This window comes from Eriocheir sinensis, chromosome 31, assembly GCF_024679095.1.
Source record: "Eriocheir sinensis breed Jianghai 21 chromosome 31, ASM2467909v1, whole genome shotgun sequence".
Lineage (NCBI taxonomy): Eukaryota > Metazoa > Arthropoda > Malacostraca > Decapoda > Varunidae > Eriocheir > Eriocheir sinensis.
In genome coordinates this window covers 4236725-4262456 of record NC_066539.1, presented here as the reverse complement: position 1 = coordinate 4262456, position 25732 = coordinate 4236725, and the positions used below count along the sequence as shown (strand labels likewise).

General features: G+C 45.5%; 1 protein-coding gene across 3 annotated transcripts; it reads right to left on the bottom strand.

Moving 5' to 3' along the window:
- Positions 1 to 1476: 1476 nt before the first annotated feature.
- On the bottom strand, positions 1477 to 25331 carry LOC127005817 (protein rhomboid-like). 3 transcript variants are annotated; one of them, XM_050874953.1, is made up of 6 exons: positions 24835 to 25331; positions 18802 to 18914; positions 16843 to 16960; positions 4701 to 4843; positions 4213 to 4481; positions 1477 to 3326 (listed from the first exon to the last, which is right to left on the bottom strand). In XM_050874953.1, the coding sequence occupies exons 2-6, from the start codon at positions 18912 to 18914 to the stop codon at positions 3058 to 3060; spliced, it is 912 nt and encodes a 303-aa protein (XP_050730910.1). In that variant the 5' UTR covers positions 24835 to 25331; the 3' UTR covers positions 1477 to 3057. The 3 variants fall into 3 exon arrangements, with proteins under 3 accessions (XP_050730910.1, XP_050730909.1, XP_050730911.1); XM_050874952.1 differs by lacking the exon at positions 24835 to 25331 and adding an exon at positions 20334 to 21162; XM_050874954.1 differs by lacking the exon at positions 24835 to 25331 and adding an exon at positions 20338 to 21162.
- Between the last annotated feature and the right edge of the window lie 401 nt (positions 25332 to 25732).

Genomic DNA, 25732 nt, shown 5'->3' with positions numbered 1-25732 from the left:
ATCAAACGCGGCAGCTACTCACGTCTTGTCCTGCTACATAAGTCACAAAGTTTATGTAAAGAAACTTGTGATCAGAAGCGAGAAGACATATTTCGAAGCTAAAGAGTAGTGGATGGATGCCATTCTGGCGGTCCTGCAACACTCAGCCGCACCCCAGCACAACGCCACGATGACAAAACACCAAAGAACATGCCACGCGACTCCTGCACTTGATGCAGCGGAACAGAGAAAGACCCTTTACCGTTTTTTAAAGACCGCAGCTCTGCCACTCCTCCCTCTGCCACCATTGCTGGTTTAGTTTCCCAACTGGCCACCAGGAGGCAACAGGCTTCAGTGACAGTAACACTGCTTCGGGTTCTCGCTACGACTATTACCAAAGCCTACAAAGAAGATTTGTCGGATTCTCATGAGTGTCCTCATCTTCCTGCTACATAAGCCTCGTATAACTATCTCTAGGATCGTAAAGTCGTCCATGAAAGTGCCCACAACCTCTACGAAAGCAATATCAAGATGTTTGCTGAAGATTTGAAAGTCCAAGAATATATGGTAAAAGGCCTAAGGTATGGGTGCGATTTTTTATATATTTATTAGAAAAAATCATAATAATGTTAAATGCCAAGTGTGGTGTATAGCTGCTCAGTTGTCTACTTACCTGGCCTTTCCTCAGCAGGCCGTCAGAGGGACGAGTCCACTCCACAAGAGTACAGAAAGGACCAAACAACAGACACGCCAGCTCTTATTACAAGCAATTTACGCGAATGATACACTGATAGAAGAGTTGCTGGAAACTATTATATGCCTCTGTATCGATAATTATTCGTCAGTCATGCGTAACTTTTTTTTTTAGAAGCAGCAGGACATAGGCTATATGATAAGATAAATGCTTACAATAAGCTGCTGTGTTTGACTGAGGGAAATTCCAAATAATAGGAATATCGAATTTAGGTTCAAAGTTGTGTCTTGATATTTTCTTTGTGAAAAACAAAGTGGCATGAAGGAGGAAACTCAGGTGCAATACCTGACTGATTGCTGCTTTACATCTGACTGAAGACTCATCATCCGTTTCTCGTCAATATTCGTATTTTCATTGCGAGGCCAGACGTTTGATGACCGTCCTCCCAACTGTATCACGTGCATCCTCCTTATTAACAGCCTGCATAGGTCCTCCTCCACACATTATCTTCGAAACATGAGCTACAATCTTTGGGTCCTGTCTCTGTCTCGATCGGCAAACTGGAGGACATTCCACAGGTCAGTGCATCTATGTAGGTATATGTTATCTTGTTCATCTCTCGTCCCATACTTACTGACCAATATCTATATACGTGCGTGTATGAAGTTTGAAGTTTTAACACTATCATCTTAATAAAATGATCCCTGGTCTATTACCCGGTGTGCAAGGGATGGTACATCAACCAACACAAGGAAACAGGGAAAATATAGCTAACTTACTGGGATTCAAGACAAAATCAGTCATTATATAGAAAGATTTTACTGATATAAATAACATTCTTCTTACACAGTATTTGGACATGTAGAAACATACAAAACGTAAAAATATACACCATACATCTATGTCATTTATGCATTCACGACAGGAAGGTGGTTGTTAACTGACTGAAATCGAAATGATAATGATAAAAAAATAACAACGGTATCAACAGACATTTCAAAAAGATAAATAAAATAAAACCAGTGAATAGTAGACTAGACAACCAAAATGAACATTACTATTATCAGAAAGGTGTATAATAATAATAATAATAATAATAATAATAATAATAATAATAATAATAAGGAATGGACTATGAATGAATGCCGAGAAGCTATACGTAATAAAGGCTTTGGTGGGGCGGCTGGCAAGGCTACAGAACAGGGTTAGGCTAAGGGAAGGAGGGGCATACATCACCCTTCCCTTGTTTCACCCTCGCCTTTCCCTGCCCTCCCGCCAGCCGGGGCGCCCCTTTGCTGCATGGCGTGAGAATGACTGACGATGCGCTGGTGTTTTCGTCTTGGGAAAGCACCAGAGAGAGACTAGAGCCACGGCCACCCTGACCACACCCAGCTTGTCGGGGCGGGCGGGGCAGCCATTAAGTGTTACCGTGACAATGAGGATGAGTGGGTGAGTGGGTGAGTGTGAGGGTGTGAGGGTGACGTGCGTGCGTGTCGGCGAGCGAGGCGTGACGTGACGTGACTAACGGGGAAATAATAATATATACTATGAAGATAATGATTGAATGTTTGGGGAAGATGCTTACTTATTAACTGATTCGTGATAATGATGAAGAAATAATAATAATAATAATAATACAATGACAAAATAATAAAAAAGTGGCAATAAAAACAATGGCAATGATAATAATGACAATAATAATAATAATAATAATAATAATAATAATAATAATAATAATAATAGTAATGATAATGGTGATGTATAATAGAGGTAGAGAAGAAAAATCCTTTGGAAATGTTGGGTTTTGACTAGGTATTAATATGTATAGATAACAAGCATGGAATATAATAATAATAATAATAATTAATTGTGATATTAATAATAATTGTAAAACTGTACAGGAGGCAGAAAAAAATCATCTATAATATGACACTAATAATAAATAACTATCTGTGTTCTTTCTTTCGTGTCTCTGAGTTTAAAAAAAGGTAGTCGCGGTACCTTTGATTTGGGCGTCTTACACTAGGGTCACTTTCACCAGTATGAGCGGAGACGAACTTTGGCTTGAGTCACAGCACCATAGAGGGGGCAGGCAGGCCGCGGCACACGGCTCGCGGGCCACAGAACAGAGCGGCGCCCCACACAGCACGCCGCCTAAGAGACTCTCTTTCTTGGGGGCCGATTTGTCAAGTAAAACCAACACATTCTCACTTCTTCCTCCTCTGACGTGGGCAGCATAATGGGGACTATTATTAAAGTCTTTCTTAGTATGTGGAGTGTGGAATTAGGAAAGATATGAATAGTCACCCATGATGTCCAAGACAGAGAAGGGAGAAATGTTATACCGGTACTCGGCACTTCGAACCTCAAAAAAGACCGTCCACTTAGAGCTGCAGCCCCTGAGCCACGCCCAGGTAGGGGTATGGGTGCAGCAGGTTGAACAGCACGGCGAACAGCGTGCACGCCGCGTACACCCCGAGCGCCACCCACCACAGCAGCTGCTCATGTAGGCGCTGCTCGAAATTCTTTAGGACAACCAAGCCCAGCGTGAGGCCCGCCAACGCCCCGGTAAGGTGCGCCACGTACGACACGGGCAGACCCGCCGTCTCGTGCGCGTATCTGTCATAGATGGCGTAGCCCACGTCGGCGCTCGCTGCAAGGAGAGGAGGAGGAAGACGTTAGTTATGGCAGTGAGAATGAAACTGAAGGCGGACACTTGTCATAGGAGGACAATGGCATTTACAAAAAGATGTGGAGGAGACTTGTCAAGGAAAAATAGTGAAGTGCAGTCTGTTAAGAGGAGGTTGTAGGAGACTTGTAATGGGAGGAATGAAGATATGGTATTTTGGTGTTTAAGGGAGGTTATGTTATGGAGAGAGAGAAGGGTCATGAGTGGAAGGTCACGGGAGGGAGAGCATGAGCTAAGAGAAGTGAAAGTATGGAAGGTCAAGGTGAAGGATAGAGAAGGTCAGGGTTTTGGGAATACATGTTATTTATAATTTCATCAATTCATTTATTAAGTTTCATTTCAGGAACTATATTTGCTCTTACTGAACAACTTAATCAGTGACTTAGAAGTTTGCAAGTCGTTCGAGTACGGTAGCTGATTTATATTAAAGGCTATTATGGAGCATTTAAAGATAGTACATAATTATGAACTTGTATCGAAAGCCAACACCATAACCTATTAATTAAGGTATAAATCTAGACAGCCTATGCATTAAAAGCATAGTAAAAGACTGCATAGCGCCTCCCAGACTATTTCCGTCCACTACTCACTCGTAAGCTATAAACTAAGTACTTGTCTGCCTGTTCCCCTCTCTTTCTCTTTCTCTCTCTCTCTCTCTCTCTCTCTCTCCCCCCTACTCTGACTTACTCCTTTACTCCAAAATGATAATACATACGGTAAGTGAGACCGTATGAGTGCACTATAAATCATAAGTACGCTAACCAGATGAGCCTACTACTACTGCTACTATTACTACTACTGTCCCTCATCCTCCTTCCTCTCCCCTACAAGAAAACGCTTCTCCACTCACCGAAAAAGAAGACGCCGATTAGCCTCAAGATGCCGAACTGCATGTTGTTGTAGTTTATAAGCACGTTAGCGAGGTGAGCCGCGAGCAGTGCGTACACCCCGCCGGACGCCCCCACCAGGTACACGTCCGCATCGAAGACGGACGTACCGAGGGAGCCGGCCAGCACCCCCGCCAGGTACACGGTGCCTATCCTGGCCGAGCCGTGCACCATCTCCAGCGGCAGCCCCACCAGCAGCTGCACTAGTAGGTTGAAGGCTAAGTGGACCCACCTGAGAAGAAAAAGTCATGGTTAGTGAGCCCGTGACATGGAAATAAAGATAGGTTGCTTATATGTCTATGTATTTTAGGATACTTCTCTCTTTCTCTCTCATCCTCCCTCTTTTTCTTTCTTTATCCCCCTTTCTCTTCTCTTCCATTCTTTCGTCTCTCTCTCTCTCTCTCTCTCTCTCTCTCTCTCTCTCTCTCTCTCTCTCTCTCTCAGCACTTACCCCATATGAAGGTAAGCGTAGAAGATGAACCTCCAGACCTGCTGCCGCTTGTCTGGTCTGTAGATGAAGGGCGAGTCCACGGCCACGGGGCCCGGCACGTTCATCTCGCCGGTGATGATCGTGTAGTAGGCGAACACCCCGAGCTGCGGACAAACAGGGCATTTAGCGGGGTTGAACTTACAAGGTCCTCAGGTACATTGTAATATTAAGGTGATGGGTGAATGTTATGGTGTAGGGTGATATTTAGAGTGAGTGAGATGTACCTGCCAGATTCATTCATTTTGCTATTGGGTGTCTTATTGTGTGTGTGTCTGTAGAGAGTAGCAAAGTAAGTAGAGGGAACAACTCGAGGTGAAGCTAACACACTATTAAAGTCTTCAAACATTCACCAACTTAACCAACAATGTCGCCTCCATTTAAACCTATTCAGGTTGTAATGTGCCTTGTCAAATCGAAGTATCAGAAGTAGTGCGCGAATATCTGAAGTACTGACGAACTTGTAAAAGCTTTTCCTAACCATTTATGTAGGGCCTTGCATAGCACAATAAGGTATAACTGAAGCAAGTGGTGGTGGTGTTAATGAAAGGTTACGGAGAGCATCAGGACCAAGACGTAAATATCTATCCGTCGGCAAGGAATGCAGTTCTATAGATACACAAACCAGCCCCCTCACCTAGGAACCCAACGAGCCGCCCTCTTCCCCATAAAACCCACGAAGAAACCCTTAACTAAGATGTATTTTTCTCTTGCAACTCTACCACCTTGACATATGAGCCTCGAAACTATGATAATATATACTCCTAAACCCCTAGTACTCGACTTCTACAGCGCTCGACGTTCGCAGTGCCTCGCCAGCCCTTGCCGCCGTGAGAGCAAGTCGGACGGGCCGGCATACTTTGGTGACCCCCGGCGGCGCCATCCTCTCAGCTGATGTCATGTAGCGCTAGGGACCGGTGCCAAGCCGAGCCCGAAGCCTCCAGCCGCTCAATTACAGCCCGTTTTTACACAGCCGTCCGATGCTTTCCGTCCGTCGGCTCTTCTCGAAACTTGTAAATGATGGGAGCACCAAGGCAGCGGTAAGGTACGAAGCCGCGTGCCCCATTACTCCCCCCTGCAAGGCTACAAAACACGTGCCTCGGCCAGAAATAAACATGAATGCAGTTCGAGGTTCAGACAGCGCGAGGGGCGAGGCGGTGGCTGGCTCGGGATCTTGCGTCTCGCCAGAACACCCATGACCTGACCTTCAACTTGCCGTGTCTGGAGGATATCCCATTAAAAAGACAGACTAAATGCGCAAAACATGGGCGGAAGTGGTTCTGGGTGGCTGCAATGGGAGGTTGGTAGCGCTGGCAGCCTTCCTCCCTGGCACAAGCTCACGATGGTTGCCTAAAGTTTACAGGTGGTGGGGCCGGCCAAGTCTGCTGCCCTCTGAATACCCACCACTAAGAGTCGACAAGTATGGCGTCTGGGGCTTTTTGTCGGGCGGCGCGTGGTGACAGGCCAGGCAGACGACGTGGCATGCACCACCACCACCACGACCAAGGAGTCGCCGCTACGCAGGACACCACCAAAGACATCCAACCTTTTGTAACGCCCTCAGGAGCCACCCCAACCCCTCCCTGTCTGCCATAACGTGACGAACTAAGTGACCTACGTCCAGGACATCACCAAACGCATGCAACCTTTACAAAGAGCCTGCAGAGCCCCCACAGCACCCCGCGACTTTGTGTAACTCCCCGGCTAAGCTATCAGACACCCGCGGCCTCGTGTAGCACCCTGCAGAGCTATCCTAGCACTTACTATTCACGTGTAGTTCCCCATAACATGACTTAACTACGTGACTCAGTGTTTCATGTGCTACAGACTAAACAAGGCAACAACAGCTACTACACAAGTAACGTCAACAACCGCAATTTTGTTTACGCCTCGAAGACCTGCACTAACAAAACCTACTCGCCTGCAAGTCCAACAACATTACAGAACTAACCAAGCGACTAACAGGGTAACGCGTAGTAGAGACCAGACGAGTCAACAGTATGTATGATAATTTTCTCAGTGTGAGGGCGGTGCCAAGGCTGTTGAATAATTATAATCATGGATCTTGTAAATTACCAAAACAGCTGATTACGAAAGTACCGATAATTTTCAACTCAAAATCGACTATAAGTACATACACACAAAAGAAAAGAGACATGTGGATAAACACCATCATGGAAACATTAATCATATACGTTAAAATTATCAGCATCACCTCAGGGCATCCCGTCCTTGAGTGGGTGGGTGCAAAAGGCGTCCCCGAAAGAACAAGAGTCAAAACAAAGCAAGTAACATATATAAACCAAACAAACACGCCCTTGACACGTGGATAAACACAGGTGGCATGGAAGCAGGAAGTGCATACCTTTAGAGTTCGCAGCATCACTACTTGAGCAAACCAGCCAAGAGTGGTGCAAAATATACCTCTAAACGAATATTCCTGGCAGTACATAACACGTGGTGAAACCCAAGCAAGCAAACAAGCAGGAAGTGTATAGGTACGTTCGCTGCATCACCACTGGGGGGGGGGGGATGCAAAAGATATCCCCGACCGAATATTCTTGGCGCACACTCACACCGCCCCCACTGACGGCTGACATTAGACTTGGCACACTCGGCGTCCTCCCATACACGATGCCTCGACGGGCGGGGCCTTTCGTCACTCGGCTGACCAGACACAGACAGAGACAGACGCGTACTTATCTATTTTTTTCTCCCGCTGTAGCTCCCTCAATAGATTAACACATGCCTCGCGCGCCGCTGGTGAACATCAGGACAGATAACTTCAAAGTGTAGCGCTAACGTGATGGATCTCCGGGCCTAAACACGGCTATATATTACTTTTTTAGTAGACCCGATTACGTATCTCTTGGGAGCTTATAGTACACGAGTGGAAAATTGAAGAAAACGAGAGTAGATAGGTATGTATCAGTCGAGATAACTTCAAAGTGCAGGGCTGACATAATAAATTTTCCGGCCTAAACATAACCATACATTACTTTTTTTTAAGTGGATTACATTTCGAGTACTGTTATAATGCCGTTTTAAGATTATCTCGTGGCTTCTGTACAGTTACCGCCACCAAATAAAACTGAATAGGAGACGACAGAAAAAAAAGTAACGTAAGGATAAAAAGGAGTTACGAGCGATAATAAAGAGGGCCAGAGAGAGAGAGAGAGAGAGAGAGAGAGAGAGAGAGAGAGAGAGAGAGAGAGAGAAAGGCATACATACACACACACAGAGACAGGCGGGCAGGCAAGAGATACACAGATACAGAGGCAGGCAAACAAAAGAAAGGACACGTCAGGAAAAAGAAGACGCATTAGGTGGACACGAGGCCCTGAAGATATAGAGTGTCTGGCGAGCGAGTCCACTTGGCACGGTGCAGGGCGGGCGTGGCGTGGTGTTCCATTGCCTCGGGTCAGGTCAGGGCGAGTCCGTGTCCCTCCCGCGGACCCTCGCCGTCCCCGCGTCGTGAGCACAACATCCACGCTCGTGACACAAGATTCGCCTCCACCGGGACCTCGCACGCGCCCTCCTTGCCCCTCCCCAGCCTCGCCTTGGCCCTCCCTGCTCCACCCCGCCGCTGATACCGTGATGAACCCAAGTCGAACACACAAACACACCGCCCTGCCTCAATTCATCCCCATCCTCAACCCACCTCGCCTGAAACTCACGCTTTGAAAACCATCCCGACAGGTCCCAGGTCATCCCGGGTCCGGTTCATCTGCGTCACGTCTCGTCTCCGGCATTCTTTCCCTTCCCTCCTCGCCCTCCTCCCAGCAATAGTCTCTCCGTTGCACCACCTCTCGCTCTCCTCATCTTCACCCTACCCTGCTCTGCCTTTTTCCTTATGTTGTCCTGCCCAGTTTCTGACCTACCCTGGCACTATCCTTCCCTGCTTACGACATTCCTTGCTACCTGTCTTCCCCTGTTTCTGCCCTACCCTGGCACTATCCTTCCCTGCTTACCCCTATTTTCGACCTGCCCTGCTAAAGTCCCCAATCTCGTGCCTTGTCTCTAATCTACCATGGCCCCTTACTCCCCTCCCATGCCTGTTTCTAATCTCCCCTGCTCTGCCCTGTCTCCGCCTCTCCCTTCTCCCGCCACACCCCAAAACATACCCTCTCGCCCCACCCTTCCTCACCCTATCTAGCACGGCCCATGCACCACACCTCAGGGCAAGCCGCGGCATCATTTAAGTAATTTGTAAACACGGTGGGCTGGTGGAGGTGATGGAGGTGGTGAAGACAGTGGAGGTGGTGTTGGTGGTGATGGGGTAATTGTGGAAGTAGAGCACACGTGACAGGAGGCAAAGTGGAGCAATGTGTGTGTGTGTGTGTGTGTGTGTGTGTGTGTGTAAACTGCACCACCACATACCATCACCACCACTTCCAACCACCATCACCACCACAACTCTCAACCACCATCACCACCACCACAACTTCCACCACTACTTCCCCACACAGTAATCTCGTTCAGGTGAGCAGAAACTGACAGGTAACCGCAAAGTGTGTTTTCAGAATGCCAATTAACCCACGAGAATGACTACTCTCTCTCTCTCTCTCTCTCTCTCTCTCTCTCTCTTTTTCCTCCGCATCTTTTCACTGTTTTTCTAGTTATCTACTACTACTACTACTACTACTACTACTACTACTACCACCACCACTACTACTATAATTGTGTAACGTGTGTGTATCGTTTGTGTGTGTGTGTGTGTGTGTGTGTGTGTGTGTGTGTGTGTGTGTGTGTGTGTGTGTGTGTGTGTGCGGGCGCGCGAGTGTGGGTCTTTGGGTCGTGCCGGCCAGTATAGTGGTTACACACACACAGGTACACACACATACGTACACACCCACACACATACACACACACACGGCCGTTAACAGACACGTGTGGCGGCGACCTCTTCACCGCACCTCATAACGGACGAACACACACACACACACACACACACACACACACACACACACACACACACACACACACACACACACACACACTCTTGATACACTACTGTACATTAAGGAGGATCAAAGACAGCAGGAGGAGGAGGAAAGAGAAGAGAAAATATAAATAGAAGAGGAGGAAGAAGAGGAGGGGGGGGGGGGAAGACGAAAAGAAAAAGGAGAGAGAAGAGATGATGTTAAAAAGGCTACAGAGGAAAAGAAGAGGTGAAGAAAAAGAGGATGAAGTAAATGAGAAAGAAGAGGAAGATTAAGAAGAGAAAGAAGAGGAGGAGGAGAAGGGAAACATGTCACAGCTGGTAATGGTGGTGATGGTGGTAATGGTAGCAGTGATGAGGGCAGGCAGGGTACATCGATAGGGCAGGACAAGGCAGGGACAGGATAGGTAAGGAGCAGACAGGGAGGGAGTCCGGACTGGTGACAGGGGAAGACCACCGAGGGAGCAGGGAATGGGGCTGGCATTAAGAGAGACACACAAGGAGGGAGGTGGGTAGGAAGGAAGGAAGGAAGGTAGACAGAGGGGCAGGGAAGCGGGTAGATTAGAAGGAAGAAAGGAAGGAAAGAAGGAAGAAAGGAAGGATGGGAGGAAGACAGAGGGGCAGGCAAGCAAGTAGATTAGAAGGAAGGATGGAAGGAAGAAAGGAAGGAAGAAAGGAAGACTGACCCAGGAAAGCAGGTAGGAAGGAAGGAAGCGAGGAGGAGAAACAGACAGAGATGAGAAAACAAACACAAACATACAGAAAGAGAAACAGGGATGATGAAAGACTAACAGAGACAAGAAAAGTAGCAGACACAAACATGAAAGCAGGAAGGAAGAGAGGAAAAGAAACAAAGACAAGAACACACAAAGAACAAACAAACAAAACATTCAGATACATCCAGAAAGGGAGAAAGGCTCAGAGAAAGACAAAAGAAAAGACACACACACACACACACACACACACACACACACACACACACACACACACACACACACACACACACACACACACACACACACACAGGCAGACAAGCAGACACAGACAGGCAGGGAGCTAAGTGGCGTCTGGCGAAGGTGTAGTGAGAGGTGCATGGGTCGCCGCGTCTCCCAGCTGACTCTCACGCGTGTGGGGGGCGGGGCGCTCAAGACCACCGGCACGGGACACCTGAGCGACACCGTGGACAAAGGGGACGACACAGGGGAAGATGGAGGGACTAACGGGAGCACGAATGAGGGACTATCAAGAGCAACGACGGATTAGGAAGAACAAGGAGGAGGAGAGGAGAACGAAGGGAGAAGACGAAGATGGAACGTGGAGGTACTGAGGGACTAAGAGGAGTACTGAGGGGCTATGAAGAGCACGGATGGACTTGTAAGAGGAAAAAGAGAAGGATGGTCTAGACTAGAGGAAGAGAACGAAGGGAAAAGACGAAGGTGAAATGTGGAGGGACCAAAGGTGACTATACTATTCCCAATACGTTGAGGCCAGTCTGGTGGGGCGCCGAACCTAACCCAACTTAACCTAACCCAAAAAGAGAATCGATGGACTAGGAACATGGAGAGTTTAGAAAGGAAACGAAGGGAAAAAGGAGGAGGATAGGGTATGAAATGAGTGGTACTGAGAAAGCTAGAGGGGAAATAAATACAGAGGAACTAAAGAGAACAGGGATAACCTAACAGGAGCAAAGTAAAGTAGTAGGAAGTTCAGAGAGAGGACACAGAGGAAGCAAAGAGAACAGAGATAACCTAACAGGAGCAAAGTAAAGTAGTAGGAAGTTCAGAGAGAGGACACAGAGGAAGCAAAGAGAACAGAGATAACCTAACAGGAGCAAAGTAAAGTAGTAGGAAGTTCAGAGAGATGACACAGAGGAAGCAAAGAGAACAGAGATAACCTAACAGGAGCAAAGTAAAGTAGAAGGAAGTTTAGAAGAGGACGCAGACGAACCAATACACACGAAAATAAAAAGAACCTAATAATATGGAGACACGGACATAACTGACACCAAGGACACCAGAATACGGGGAGGATGGTAAGAAAAATGGACATCAGAGTAGCCAAAGTATCTACACAACTGTCGCCATCACTGTCACCACCATCACATCAATCAAACAGGAACAAGACTACCAAGAGTGGATGGATAACAGATGGATGGTCAGTTGATGGCAAAGATAGAGATAAAGATGGGTCTATTTATAGCAAATACCACTGGTCATTAAACCCTCTGATGCTGTGGAGATAAGGGGATGGTGATGGAGAGAAAGGTGTGTAAGAAAGGATGATAGGAATGGCAGTGGAGGAAGGAAGTAAAAAAAATAGGTGGATGTATTTAGGAAAGGTGGTGTTGGAGGTGTGGAGGGAAAGGTGGAGGTGGGTGTTAATGGTGGAGGGTCGGGAGGGTGGAGGGGAGGGTGGCTGGCAGACTGGCAGCTGGGAGTAAACCTTTATCCTTTCCTCCCTCCCTCCCTCCCCTTCCTAACACCTCGCTCTCGCTCTCTCTCTTTATCCCTTACCTGTGCCCTCGCATGCCACCTGACGCACGTGGCAGGCACACTACTACTACTACTACTACGACTATTACCACTACCACCACCATCATCACTACTATAACTATTCTTAAGCCTATAACAATCACTACTACCAATACCACCACCACCACCATTACTACTACTACTACTACTACTACTACTGGATGAAGCCCTCGGATAAGCCATCACTTAGGGATTATACTGATTATCCTCCAAGACACACACACACACACACACACACACACACACACACACGTTTTGACTAGAGGAAGAAAATGACTCGTTTGCTTATAGAATGAACGTGCAAATGGAATGAAAAATGCGATATGAGGAGGAGGAGGAGGGAGAGAACTGATCTTAATGAGGAAAGGGGACGGGAGGAAGTGAACTATACAGGAGAGAGAGAGAGAGAGAGAGAGAGAGAGAGAGAGAGAGAGAGAGAGAGAGAGAGAGAGAGAGAGAGAGAGAGAGAGAGAGAGAGAGAGAGAGAGAGAGAGAGAGAGATATAGAGTGAGAGAGAGAGAGTGAGAGAGGGCAGAGGAGGAAGAGGAGGAGGAGGAGGAGGAATAGGAGGAGGAGGAGATATATGAGGAGGAGGTATATCAAAAGGCAGGGGTGAGGGCTGGACGAGGTGTATTATAGGGTGAGGGTGAAGAGGAGGAGGAGGAGAAGGTATAGTACATCAGAGGGCAAGGGAGAGGGAGAGGGCGAGGGCTGGACGGAAGGGACGTTTGGCAGGTTTCAGGTGATATTAAATAGCTCACGAATTATCGATCCACAGCCGGTGATGAAGAAGACGGAAGAGTGAATGAGAGGAGGAGGAAGATGGACCGGAACAGAGTAGGTGAACGCGTGACCATCGTAAGATTAAAACTACATGAATAACAGTGATGAAAAAAATAGAACGAGAGAGAGAGAGAGAGAGAGAGAGAGAGAGAGAGAGAGAGAGAGAGAGAGAGAGAGAGAGAGAGAGAGAGAGAGAGAGAGAGAGAGAGAGAGAGAGAGAGAGAGAGAGAGAGAGAGAGAGAGAGAGAGAGAGAGAGAGAGAGTGGGCACGATTAAAAAAAAGTGCTGTATAGGTGTAAGAAGGCAAAAGACATTGTTAGAGAATAAAAATTAACTTATCAAACGAATATAAATAGTTATTCACAATGGTAATGGTAAAGGTGGGTGCATACGCTATAGCTGCGCGTGGCTGCGGTGCCCATCTCCGAATCGTTGGCCCTTTGAGCCTGTGGTAGGTAAGAGCCAGTTACCTCAGGACACGGGTCAATGTGAAATCCAGGATTGCCACATGCAGTTTACCTTTCCCAGGAATTCCCAGGTACATGTTTATCCACCAGCCGGAAAGGAGGAAGGTACAAAGAAAAAAAAGAGAAAACTAACCGAGGCTAAGTTAGTCGGTAATGTTTGCGAAATTGAGCTTAAGTGAGAGGGAAGAGAAATTAATTAATGTCATGAGATGAACTGAGGTGAGATGACCTGATGTATGAGACTCAGTATATTTAATAAAGAGTTGCATCGGGCTGAGCTGAGATGAAAGAACTGAGAGGATGAGAGCAGATTTAATTGAACTGAGATGAGACAGTGAACTGAAGTGAAATGATAGACCAACTGAACTGAACTGCTAGACAAAATGAACTGAGGTGAAGTGAGGTGAGGTTAGGTGAAGTGAGGTGAGGTGGGGTGAGGTGAAGTGAGGTTAGGTGAAGTGAGGTTAGGTGAAGTGAGGTGAGGTTAGGTGAAGTGAGGTTAGGTGATGTCTCTCTCGTGATGGGGTGCAGTGGACGTAAATATTTGGACTGCCTCTATCAGGGCGAGGCGGAAGGAGGGAGGGAAAGGGAGGGGCAGAGAGCGGAAAGAAGGGACGACAACCCCTGTCTCCTCCCTCCCCTAACACACAAACGTTCATAACTCCTTTTTTCATCCTTCCCTTCATTCTTTGACGTCCTTCTTTCCTCCCCTTTCCTTCTCCCTCGAAAGCATTTTTACTATATCCTTCTTATTTCGTCTCTTCGCAATCTCTACCTCTCCTTGCTTTTCCTTCCCTTCTCTCCTACGTCCCTCTTTCCTCCCTACCTCCCTCTTTCCTTCATCAGCAATCTTTCTACTTCTTTATTTCTTCTCCTTACTCAGCAAAATCTCTCTTCCCTTGATTTTCCTTCCTTTCTCTCCTACGTCTCTTCTTTCCTCCCTACCTTCCTCTCTCCCTCATCAGCAATCTTTCTACTTCTTTATTTCTTCTCTTTACTCAGCAAAATCTCTCTTCCCTTGCTTTTCCTTCCTCTCTCTCCTACGTCCCTCTTTCCTCCCTACCTTCCTCTCTCCCTCATCAGCAGTCTTTCTACTTCTTTATTTCTTCTCCTTACTCAGCAAAATCTCTCTTCTCTTGTTTTTCCTTCCTTTCTTACTCTCATACGCTTTTCTTTCCTCCCTCCTTCTCTTTCTTCCCTCAGCTGCATTCTTCCTTCCTTATCCCTCTTCTCTTCTTCACAACTTTATTTCATTTCTTCCTTTCATATGTTCTTCTTCCTCCTTTTCCTCCCTTCCTTTCTCCTCACTTTTTTCTTATTCTTTTTTCTGTTCGCAATCTTCCTTTTCCTTGCTTTTTATTCCTTCCTTCCCTTTCCTACGCATCCTCGCTCGTCTCTTGTTTTCATTCGTTCCTTCCCTCCCTCCCTCCCCGCGGCGGCTCATGATTCCTGTGTTTGTTGACGTCTTGTATCCAGGCAACGGGCGTGATCATGGTGATATTTGGGCACCCGCGATCGATAGGCTGTCCCATGCGCCGAGTTCCTCCACCTCCTCTTCCTCCTGCTTCCCCTATACTCCTTCACCTTCTCTAGCATGTTCTTTTCCTCCTCCTCCTCCTTTTGTTTCTTGCGCTAAGTTACTTTTCTGCACTTTTTTTCTTAGTCTTCTAATTTCTCCAGTATGTCTTTCTCCTCCTTCTCCTTATTCTTCGTTTCCGCCCCCTTCTTCCTCCTGCATGTCGTACTCCTCTTCCTCCTCTTCCTACTGTCTCTTCCCCTAAGATATAATTCTCATATCTCCTTCTCCTCCTTCTCTTCCTGCAACAGTTCCTTCGCCACCATATGCTCGTCCTCTTTTTCCTCTCGTCCTGTATATCAAGGGTGTCCTCCTCCAATTCCTACTTACTCTCTCTAAATCACACCCTCCTCTTCCTTTTCCTCCCTTTCTATCACCTCCCTTCCCGTCATGAACTCCTGACCTATATGATTAGTCCTCCTCCTCCTCCTCCTCCTCCTCTTCCTCCACCTGTAACGCCCACGCCTGCCCATCCCTTCCCTCTCTTCCTCCCTCCCACACGCGCCCAGAAACGCATCAATACCCTTCTTCTAAGCATGTGTGTGTGTGTGTGTGTGTGTGTGTGTGTGTGTGTGTGTGTGTGTGTGTGTGTGTGTGTGTGTGTGTGTGTGTGTGTGTGTGTGTGTGTGTGTGTGTGTGTGTGTGTGTGTGTGTGTGTGAGAGAGAGAGAGAGAGAGAGAGAGAGAGAGAGAGAGAGAGAGAGAGAGAGAGAGAGAGAGAGAGAGAGAGAGAGAGAGAGAGAGAGAGAGAGAGAGAGAGAGAGAGAGAGAGAGCAAGCATATGGACCTCAACAAGCTATGAGGTGATGTCAGCCCCTAGATTCTCTCTCTCTCTCTCTTTCTCTCTCACCTGGCACCTAGTGATGGACCTTGCATCGCCCACTCCCTCTCCCTCCCACCCTATATAACTCCACCTCCACCTCCACACCCACTCCACTCCCTCTTCCTCCCACCCTATAAACTCCTCCTCCATACCCACTCCACTCCCTCTTCCTCCCACTCGCCTCCCCACCACTTCGTCAGCTATAGCTAGTCAACTACAAAATAAAGGATTTCCAAACATTCTCCGTCTCTGTCAAATGTTCTCTCTCTCTCCATCTGGCTCTCTGTTTGACGTAGTGTACTCGGTCATACTCAGACAAATGCTATAAATCAATCTCTCCACTTATTTTTGTGTCTGCTGTTAGCGTACTCCATCCTGCTCTGACAAATGTTCAATCTCATCTGCTCCTCTGTCTTGTGTTTGTGTAATCCTTTCTGCTCTGGCAATTGCTCTAATGTCATCTCTCCACCTGGTTTTCTGTCTACAGTTAGTGCATTTGATACTGCTCTGTCCAAAGCTCTAATGCCATCTCCACCTGAGTCTATTCTCCATCTGGTGTTTGTGTCCTGCTCAGACAAATTATATAGATCAATCTTTCCACCTGGACCCGTATTCTCAAACATTTCAGGGCTTACATGTACACCTCCGCATTAGGTAAGTTTTTCGTAAAAGTTGTATCTCCATGGGTAGTTTCATGAGCCTAGTGGTAATACTGACAAGACGAGAGAGAGAGAGAGAGAGAGAGAGAGAGAGAGAGAGAGAGAGAGAGAGAGAGAGAGAGAGAGAGAGAGAGAGAGAGAGAGAGAGAGAGAGAGAGAGAGAGAGAGAGAGAGAGAGAGAGAGAGAGAGAGAGAGAGAGAGAGAGAGAGAGAGAGAGAGAGAGAGAGAGAGACAAGACAACTTTGAAAATATTTGTTGTGAATGCCGAAGAAATATTTTGAGAACACGGGTCCTGGCTCCCCTGCAGATGTAAAATTCTCCTCACCTGGACTAGAGTGACGGCGATGACGAAGAGCGGCGGCGGCCAACACCTGTAGTGGTCCGCGTAGTACTTTCTGTCGCGCTCCTCCGTCAGGAACTCGTCCGCGATGAGGCGAACCATTCTGGAGGGAGGAAATTGAGGTTAGGCTCGGCTCGTCGTTGTGCTAGGACGATGGGGTGCTTGGTGTGTTATGTTATGCTGGGATGGTTGAAATGATGTTAATGCTCTGTTCGTTGGAATGTTAAGGATGTTATCGTTTGAATGTAGTTATGCTGTGCTTGTTGGAATGTCATTAAGCTGTGTTCGTTGGAATGATAAGGCTATTCTTGTCTGAATGTTATGGGTGGAATGATTTTTATGCTGTGATCGTTGATATCATGCTGTGTTCGCTGGAATATATGTAAAGAAGGATAAAGTTACAATTATGAGGGAAGGATGAGAGCAAATTTTAGTGTAGAGGAGAGGATTAAGATATATTTCTAATCTAGAGGATAGACTTAGGCCTAATTTTGTTAAGAGGGCATACTATTCGCTTAACTAGGGAATAGAAAACAATAACCAAATAGAAAAAAAAACTAATTCTTTTTCCTTGTAATGTAAAACGAGGCAACGAATGCTAAATTATTCATCTTTTTCTCCAGATTAGTAAAAAATGAAACCAAAATCATCTCCTTAACTAACGCGGCGGGTGACAACATTAAACACAAAAGAATCATAAATCACAACACACGAACACTCCTCAACGCATGATTACCGCTGGCACTGTCTACAACACCCCCGCACGCTGGCCGCTCTGGCACCGCGCAGGCACCCTCTCAGTACCACCACCGTCACCACCACCGCCGCCGCCGCCACACACAACATGACAAGGAGGCACCGTCTGGCACTAACAAAACACGATGGCACATGTTTCTAGCCGCTGCCTGACTCACCGACTAAACAGTGCCAGTCCTTACAAGGCACCCGCTGGCTAGGCATTCCACGCGTGCCAACATGAAACTTAGAACGTTGGAACTTGAGTGTGGCCAGGAGAGGTGCGCTTCCTGGTCATGTGACACCGAGCAGCAGGTAAAGGGCGTGGTTAGCATGACTCAGGTATACATAGCTTGGAGGTCATGGCAAAGAGGGTGATTGGTGCCCCTGTGACCTCCGGGATTGATTGGTGGTGTTGGTAGCCCTGAGAAGCCTTACGGTTGCGTGTTTGACTACTTGACCGTCTGTTCGTCTGTCTGTGTGTGTCTGTCCACCGCGCCCCGTCCAGTACAGTAGAATGCGCTAATGTGTTGCTGTTTCTGTGTGTTAACTAAATGGAGAAAGTTTTGGTAATATGTGATTGTGTTGTTTAGATTTCATCACTGTAATGTGGGTGGCTATGTTGGTTAATGGTAACGTCTGTGTTTTTGTTTGTGTGCCTGCTAAATGGACAAAATGTTGCTTATGTGAGTTAGTGTGTCTGTTAAAAAAATCCGTTGGTTTCTGCGTGTTTTTCAGTGTTGACTGAACGGAAAAAATGCGGTAGTAGTTAATGTTAAGGTATCTGTTTTCTATGTATGATAAAACTACGATTTAGGTGTGTTATATAGAGCTACGATTGTGCCTGTCTTCCTGAGTGTTTCTGCGTTGCCTAGCTGGAGGAAATGCGCTGAACTGCATTGTAAAAAGATTTAATGAGACGAACGTTTGTGTCTTTAACGTCGACACACTTATTGAGAAATGCTAACTATAACAGTGAGATGCAGATGCTAGGTCACACTTACTTGATCGGGGGGTTAATTTAGATGTTTAGGTTAAGTAATGCTAGGTTAGGCTATCCGTAACACTAACTTGTTGAATATCTGGAGTTAACAGAGAAGATGACTATGCTAGACTGTGCAAGGTTAAGTAATAGGCCACGCTTGTTGAATACCAGAGGTTAATGGAGAAGGTTAGGTTATGCAAGATTAGGTTACAGGTCACACTTACTTGTTGAAGATTGGGGGTTCGTAAAGGAGAAGGTGGAAGTCGTTCTCAGAGGCGACTTGGCGATCTCTGTGATGAACGGCACATTTGAACGATCGAGTCCTCTTGCCGCTCATCTGTAAGGAGAGAGAATCTTCGTTAATTTCACCATGCGTTATTAAACACTCATTCCATTACCGTAGACTTTCATATTAATTCTACAATACGAACAAAATATTAATGAATCCCTATAGAATAAAAAAAATTCCACTTATAATAACATTGTAGTTCAACAGGCACCAATTTTTTTTACTTTATAGGCCTATCGTAATGAACTTTCTTATACATTTTTTCTACCATGCAATTATCACTATCCCTAAAGACGCCACCACACGGTCCTCCATAAATACCACAACCACCACTTTTAATTACATACACACCACATTCGTAACACCATCGCGAGCACCTTCCCCCCTCCCCCTCCCCCCACACAAGGCCACCATGGAAAGTTGTTGCGAGAGGTGGCGTGTTTCATCCTTAGAGTAATATGGATCACACAAATGGCCTAAGACGAGACTTGGATAATATGGTAATGCTACGTGTGGGTTAGGTGGTGCTTAAGACGGAGACTCTCAGATGGCCGTATTGCTAAACATTTCGCCGCCCAAGTACACATATTTGACAAGGCTTTCGTAGGAGTTTTGGGCATTTCCAGTAGTAGTTTTATGACCCCGGTGGTAGTGTGACCCTTCTTCTGTACCGTGAACTTAAAGAAACACTCATTAGAACTCAATAGATCCCCTCTTTGACCTTTAGAAATACTGATGTGAGAAGCGAGTGTCTTATAATACCAACCTCTGAATCATTTTTAGGTACATGATTTATACTTACATGCGACGTGAAGGATAATGTTGAGATGGGTAATTGTTGAGCAGGTGGCCTTGGATATTGGGGTATGGATAACGGAGACTAATGGCTAAGATATGGTCTAAATGATAGTAATAATTAAGTTGGATGATGATTATAAGAATGTTTCTGTACGTTAGTTTGGATATGGATAAAATGGATTGGATAATGATTGAAGGTTGTATGGATAATGATAGTAAAAAGGGTAACGGTTAAATAATGGTAAAGGTGGGGCCATATACTAAGCTACGGATGACCTCGGTCCTCATCTGTGTCATTGGATAATTCTCACCAACCGGCCTCTTGCAGACTCCTTACGTTCTTATATTCTCATGTAAATAGCCTGGGTAATTTGGGTCGGTTAACGGTTAAAATATCAGGCCTAGCCACTAATGGGTAATATGTATCCTGTAAAGCGGCATCAGAAAGGTTTACACACAGCAACTCGACCTCAACAGCAAGCAAGAAATCAAGCAAACACGTCCACCTTCCTTGCTTCCTATATTTAGTCTGCACGTCATGCGATGGGTACGAAATAAAAAATCGTTAATTAGGCGACGAAAGGAAACATTACCGGCGCGATAGGCTGACGATGACACACACACACACACACACACACACACACACACACACACACACACAGGACTTACTCACGAAATGCCTTCCATCGTAAACTTGTCCTCATCATTGTCGTCACTGTATCGTTCGTTTTGTTCATCGTCGTATTTTTCTCTTACACGATCGATTTAACAGCAGAAGAGACCTTTGTGCAAGTTACCGCTTCTGCTGGCTTCCGTAAGACTTCTGCTGCTACTGCTACTACTACTGCTGCTGCTTTTTTCACCTGCTACTGCTACTTTCCTTCGGCAGAGTAGTATCACCAACGGCAGCAGCAGCCCAGTAGTGTCACGGCTATTTAATTTCTCCATTCCATGCGTGCAACTTCGAGGACACGCACTCACGAATAAATAAGGCCAAACAAAACCAACAACCCACAGTAGGCTTATATAGTACTTAACACAAACGAGGAGAACCAAAAACAAAACAAAACAATAGGAAAACAAAACACGATAGAGGAACGAAGGGGTAAAGAAAACAGAAGACAAACTAATCGACAGAATGAAACCAAAACAATACACACGAAAAGGACAGAAAAACGGAAGGTGAATCAAACAGTACAGGAAGACAAACCAACCAACAAACAAACGGTGAGAAAACACAACACAAAACAGGTATATAAAGGAAAGAGGAAGGTGAGCAAAACAAAAACAAGCAAAACAACAAGTGAGCGATTGACTGCGTCCGTGGGTTTAACATGGACAAACTTAACACCAAACAAAACAAAGAGGAAGGAAAGGTAGTACACGTAGGTTAACAGGCTGCCACAATAAGGAACACACGAACAGGAGGAGAAAGACAGGAGAGAGGGAGAGAGGCGTGTGTGCACTCCCCACCACAACCACACGCCAACTGGAACTATTTTCGACACCATCAAAGTTCAGCCTTCCCCCCTTCCCTCTCCCTAACCCTCCTTCTTCTTCCCTCACTCCTTCGTCTGCGTTGCTAATATCTTCAACCCTTTCAGAAGCAGTCCTTTCTCTCAATCTTTTTTTATTCTAGTCATGTTCCTCTACTCTCCACCTTGTTCACGTGAGAAGCGAATGTCTGTGTTTTTGTATCGTATGTCTTATAAAAAATGTGTGTACGGTAGTTTGGGGATTGTCGTACTGCTTTCTTCTGCAACGAGATTCAAGCCAGAACGAAATGAGATGGGTTAAAAAAAATAACGGTGAGTGAAAGACGATGAAATTCAAGACGAAACGAGGTGAGGTGGAATTCTTTGGCGGCACACACACACACACACACACACACACACACACACACACACGAAAAAAACAACAACCCCCACATTAACAATATCCCAATTTTCGCTCAACGACGTGACTGGCAAACGACTATCGCTCAATTTGGTGTTATTTTTTTCTCTTGTGATTTCTTTCCCTCGTTCTCTCAGACCGTTGAGGCTGTGTAGGCACGTTTTGTATTAAGCATTGTTCTTGTTATATAGGTACACAGAGGTCGTGTAAAACTATCACTAGGATCACAAAATAGTTCATGACTAGCCCAACAACTTATACGAGCTGTACACATTATCATTGAACCATTTGATAATACATTAACTTCTTAATCATTTGTATATATTTGCTTCAGAAGACAATTATTTACAATACATGTGTTTTTCTAGTCCTACTCCTGTTATATATACAATTTTTGAGGGCTTTCACAATTTTAATAGACTGAGAAATTACTTGTAGTCCTATTAGGTTAAGACATTTACGACTACTTTTATTTACTGTTCCTTATTTTAGTTATTTTTTTATCATGACGCAAAAAAAAAAAAAAAAAAAAACTGACACTGATTTAATGATATATACATAACTTTCCCACGGTAAATCACGGATAATCTTGGCTTCAGCTGGTTCTTCTGAAGGCCAAGTCTCTCTCTCTCTCTCTCTCTCTCTCTCTCTGGGTGATCGAGTGGCATCTCAGCGCTCGAGCCTTGACACCGATCGGGCTTCATGGCTTCATTAGGATCCGAATCTCTCTTGTTTGTTTGTTGGTTTCCTGAAGACATGGTGAAGCTTTGCCATCCCGTGTGAACCAGAATCATTATCAGGGAAATTATCAGGTAAATTAGAATGATTATGAGGTAAAGTTAATTAGCAGGCATACCTTTATATATTTGAGCTTTACTAACAAGATGGAAGAGAGGCTGAGAGATTATTATAGACGAGAAGAGAGCGAAAAGAGAACATGGAGGAAGAGGAGGAAGAGGAGGAGGAGAAGGAAGAGGTGTGCAAATAATCAACAAAATAGTCAATAAGCGAATAAGTGTTTTTTAAGTAGAATAATGTACTATTGTTTATAAGCCAAGGTAGCTGTGGTCTTCGGTCCGTAATGACTACTACTACTACTACTACTACTACTACTACTGCTACTACTACTACGGCTTTCTTTCGCCGAGACATACAAAAAAAGAAGAGAAAAAATGTCTAAAACGCTGAATGGAATGAAAAATAAAAAAAATATTGCATGCCTTTTTTTTTTTTTTTGCTCATTAACGATACGAAAGAACGAAAGGAAAATATCAGTGAATAGGAAAACGCGTGAATGTATTGAGGCTTAATGCGAGTTCGCTTTTAAGGTCTTAACTCTCTCTCTCTCTCTCTCTCTCTCTCTCTCTCTCTCTCTCTCTCTCTCTCTCTCTCTCTCTCTTGTTCGCTCGCTGTTCTCCGTTCCACTACTCTTGACAAACTAAAATGTTATATTGATGTCTATAATAAAACATGCTATAATTCTCACTACAATACTGCGACTAGTGCTATACTTTTTACGCGTTCCTTTGGGCTGCTCTATAACACGCCCAGAGAGCAAACTAAACGTAATTTGATATATACTTAATAAAGCACCTTCACTTTATAAATGTTGCTTTGTTGCCTGCATTTCCAACTGTCAAATACTAAGAGCGATATTAACTGATAATTATACATGTACATTATTATCATTATTATTATTATTATTATTATTATTATTATTATTATTTCAGATTTTTTACTCAACGAAAACCAGGTAAGAGAGAGAGAGAGAGAGAGAGAGAGAGAGAGAGAGAGAGAGAGAGAGAGAGAGAGAGAGAGAGAGAGAGAGAGAGGAGACATCGAGAGAGACATCATCAGGGATTCACTCGCTCGCTCTCGCTCTCTTTCAGGTGTAATAAATTCCTCCCCCTTTGGAACGGGAGACACACAGGTGAGGAATGCCCCGAGGAAGGCGTCGAGAATACCAAACACACACACACACACACACACACACACACACACACACACACACACACACACGGGCGGGAGAAAAAAGGATCTGTCCGTGGCACACTGTCCTTGATTATGCAATTCACGGACCGTTTATGTGTCTGATCTCAAGGGGCTTTTGGGTCAATGTAAAGGAGGAGGAGGAGGAGGAGGAGGAGGAGGAGGAGAGAGAAAGAGATGTAGAAGAAAGAACAGGGAGAGGAGGAGGAGGAGACGGAGGAGAGAGGAAGAAAGAAGAGGGAGAGGAGGAGGAGGAGAGAGGAAGAAAGATAAGTAGAAGAAAGAAGATGGAGAGGAGGAGGAGACGGAGGAGAGAGGAAGAAAGAAAAGTAACAGAAAGAGGAGGGATAGGAGGAGTGAGAAAAAAGAAGAACAGGAGAAGAGCAATTTGAAGATGAGAAGGAGTTAGGAGGTGAAGAAAAAGGAGAGATATTAATAGAAGTAGCATGAGGAGTAGGAGAAGAAAGAAGAGGAGGAGGAGGAGGAGGAGGAGGAGGAGGGGAAGGATACAGAAGAGGAAGAGGATAAAAAGGATGATAAGTAGGCAGGGCAAATCTTCTCGAGGGTGGTTTATGGATTGGGTCAGATTGCGTGAGATTGGGTTGTGAAAGGCTCGGTTTGGACTACCTTGGATTACGTCAAGTTTGGGTTATTTGTCAATTTTCCTCTATATATGTATCAATCTATCTATCTGTCACAAGAAAATAAGCGAGTAAAAAGTCCAGTTGAGTCATGATCACGGCTAATTTCTTATTTATTCTAACTTTTTTTTGTTGTCATATAACCTGATGGCTCACTTTTTGTTGCTAAGGTAGGCTACACACACACACACACACACACACACACACACACACACACACACACACACACACACACATCTATCACTATTGTTTTTCATGAGCCTGCCTGTCAAATCGTGTTCACCAGCTGACAATCGACGTCTTGAGTTAAAAGGAGCTCGACAAACAGATGAAGGAGAAGCAGAAACCTTATTATCTAGACGTAAATATGAAGGGAAAGCAGACTTGCACACTGTAAGGTCATTCTCTCACTAAAATTTCAATCAGCCGACGCAATCTTGAATACACACGACAAATAGATGAAATAACACGAAATTCACTATCTACACGAAGAAAAAAAATGCACACTATCATCACACTCTCCCACTTAAGTTTTCAATACACTTTTCAATGATGATGACACACAGATGAGCGAATAGGAGATGAGGGAGAGATAAAAAAATAACCTTACAATCAATAGCAAAAAGAAACGAAGGTAAACTTACACACTAGAACAGATGCTGATGATGATGATGTTCCCGACTTGTAGCAGTAGTAGTGGTAGTAGACGTTGTTGTAGTAGTAGTAGTAATAAAATCCTCCTTCTTGGCTTTCCGTAAGTGAGTGAGTGAGTGAGTGGTGGATACACGTCAAATCACACACACTCACACACAGACAGGCAGACACACACAGACAGACAGACACTTGCTAAAACTCGCCGCCACTCCACTTTTAACTTTCACTTGCCACGAATCGTTTTAAAATTCAAACACGTTAATAAAAACACACACCTTAAAAACACCACGGGTCCCCTCGATGATAAAAAGACTAAAAAAACGCACGACGACACTGGCGGCTCCACGACACTTAAAAAACAGCTGGAGGTTCTTGTGGACTTAGCAGTGGCGGTGGAGGCGAGAGCGACTAGAGACGGAGGGTCGAGGGAGCGCGAGCGAGTACCTCTCCCTTCAACCTCCGCGAACTGACTGGTGCTGCTTCGGTCCCTCTCCCAGTGACTCGTCGGATAGATGGACTCCTCCCCTTCCTTCTCTTCCCCCCGCCCTCCCCTTCCCTTCCCTTCCTTCCTACCTTCCTCCAGTCACTGAAGAATCATTATGGAAGATTTCGTTCGGCTGACACGTGCGGGGCGAAGCGAAGCGGTTTGGGAGCAGAAGGAGGAGGAGGAGGAGGAGGAGGAGGAAAGGTGTGTGTTTGATTCTGTGTGTGTGTGTGTGTGTGTGTGTGTGTGTGTGTGTGTGTGATGGAAAAGAGATGAAGTAGAGAGGACTGATGGTGGTAGACGTGGTGGTGATGATGATGATGATGATGATGATGGTGGTGGTGGTGGTGGTGAGTTTTAGAAGTGGTGTGTGTGTGTGTGTATACAGCTCCATACACACATGC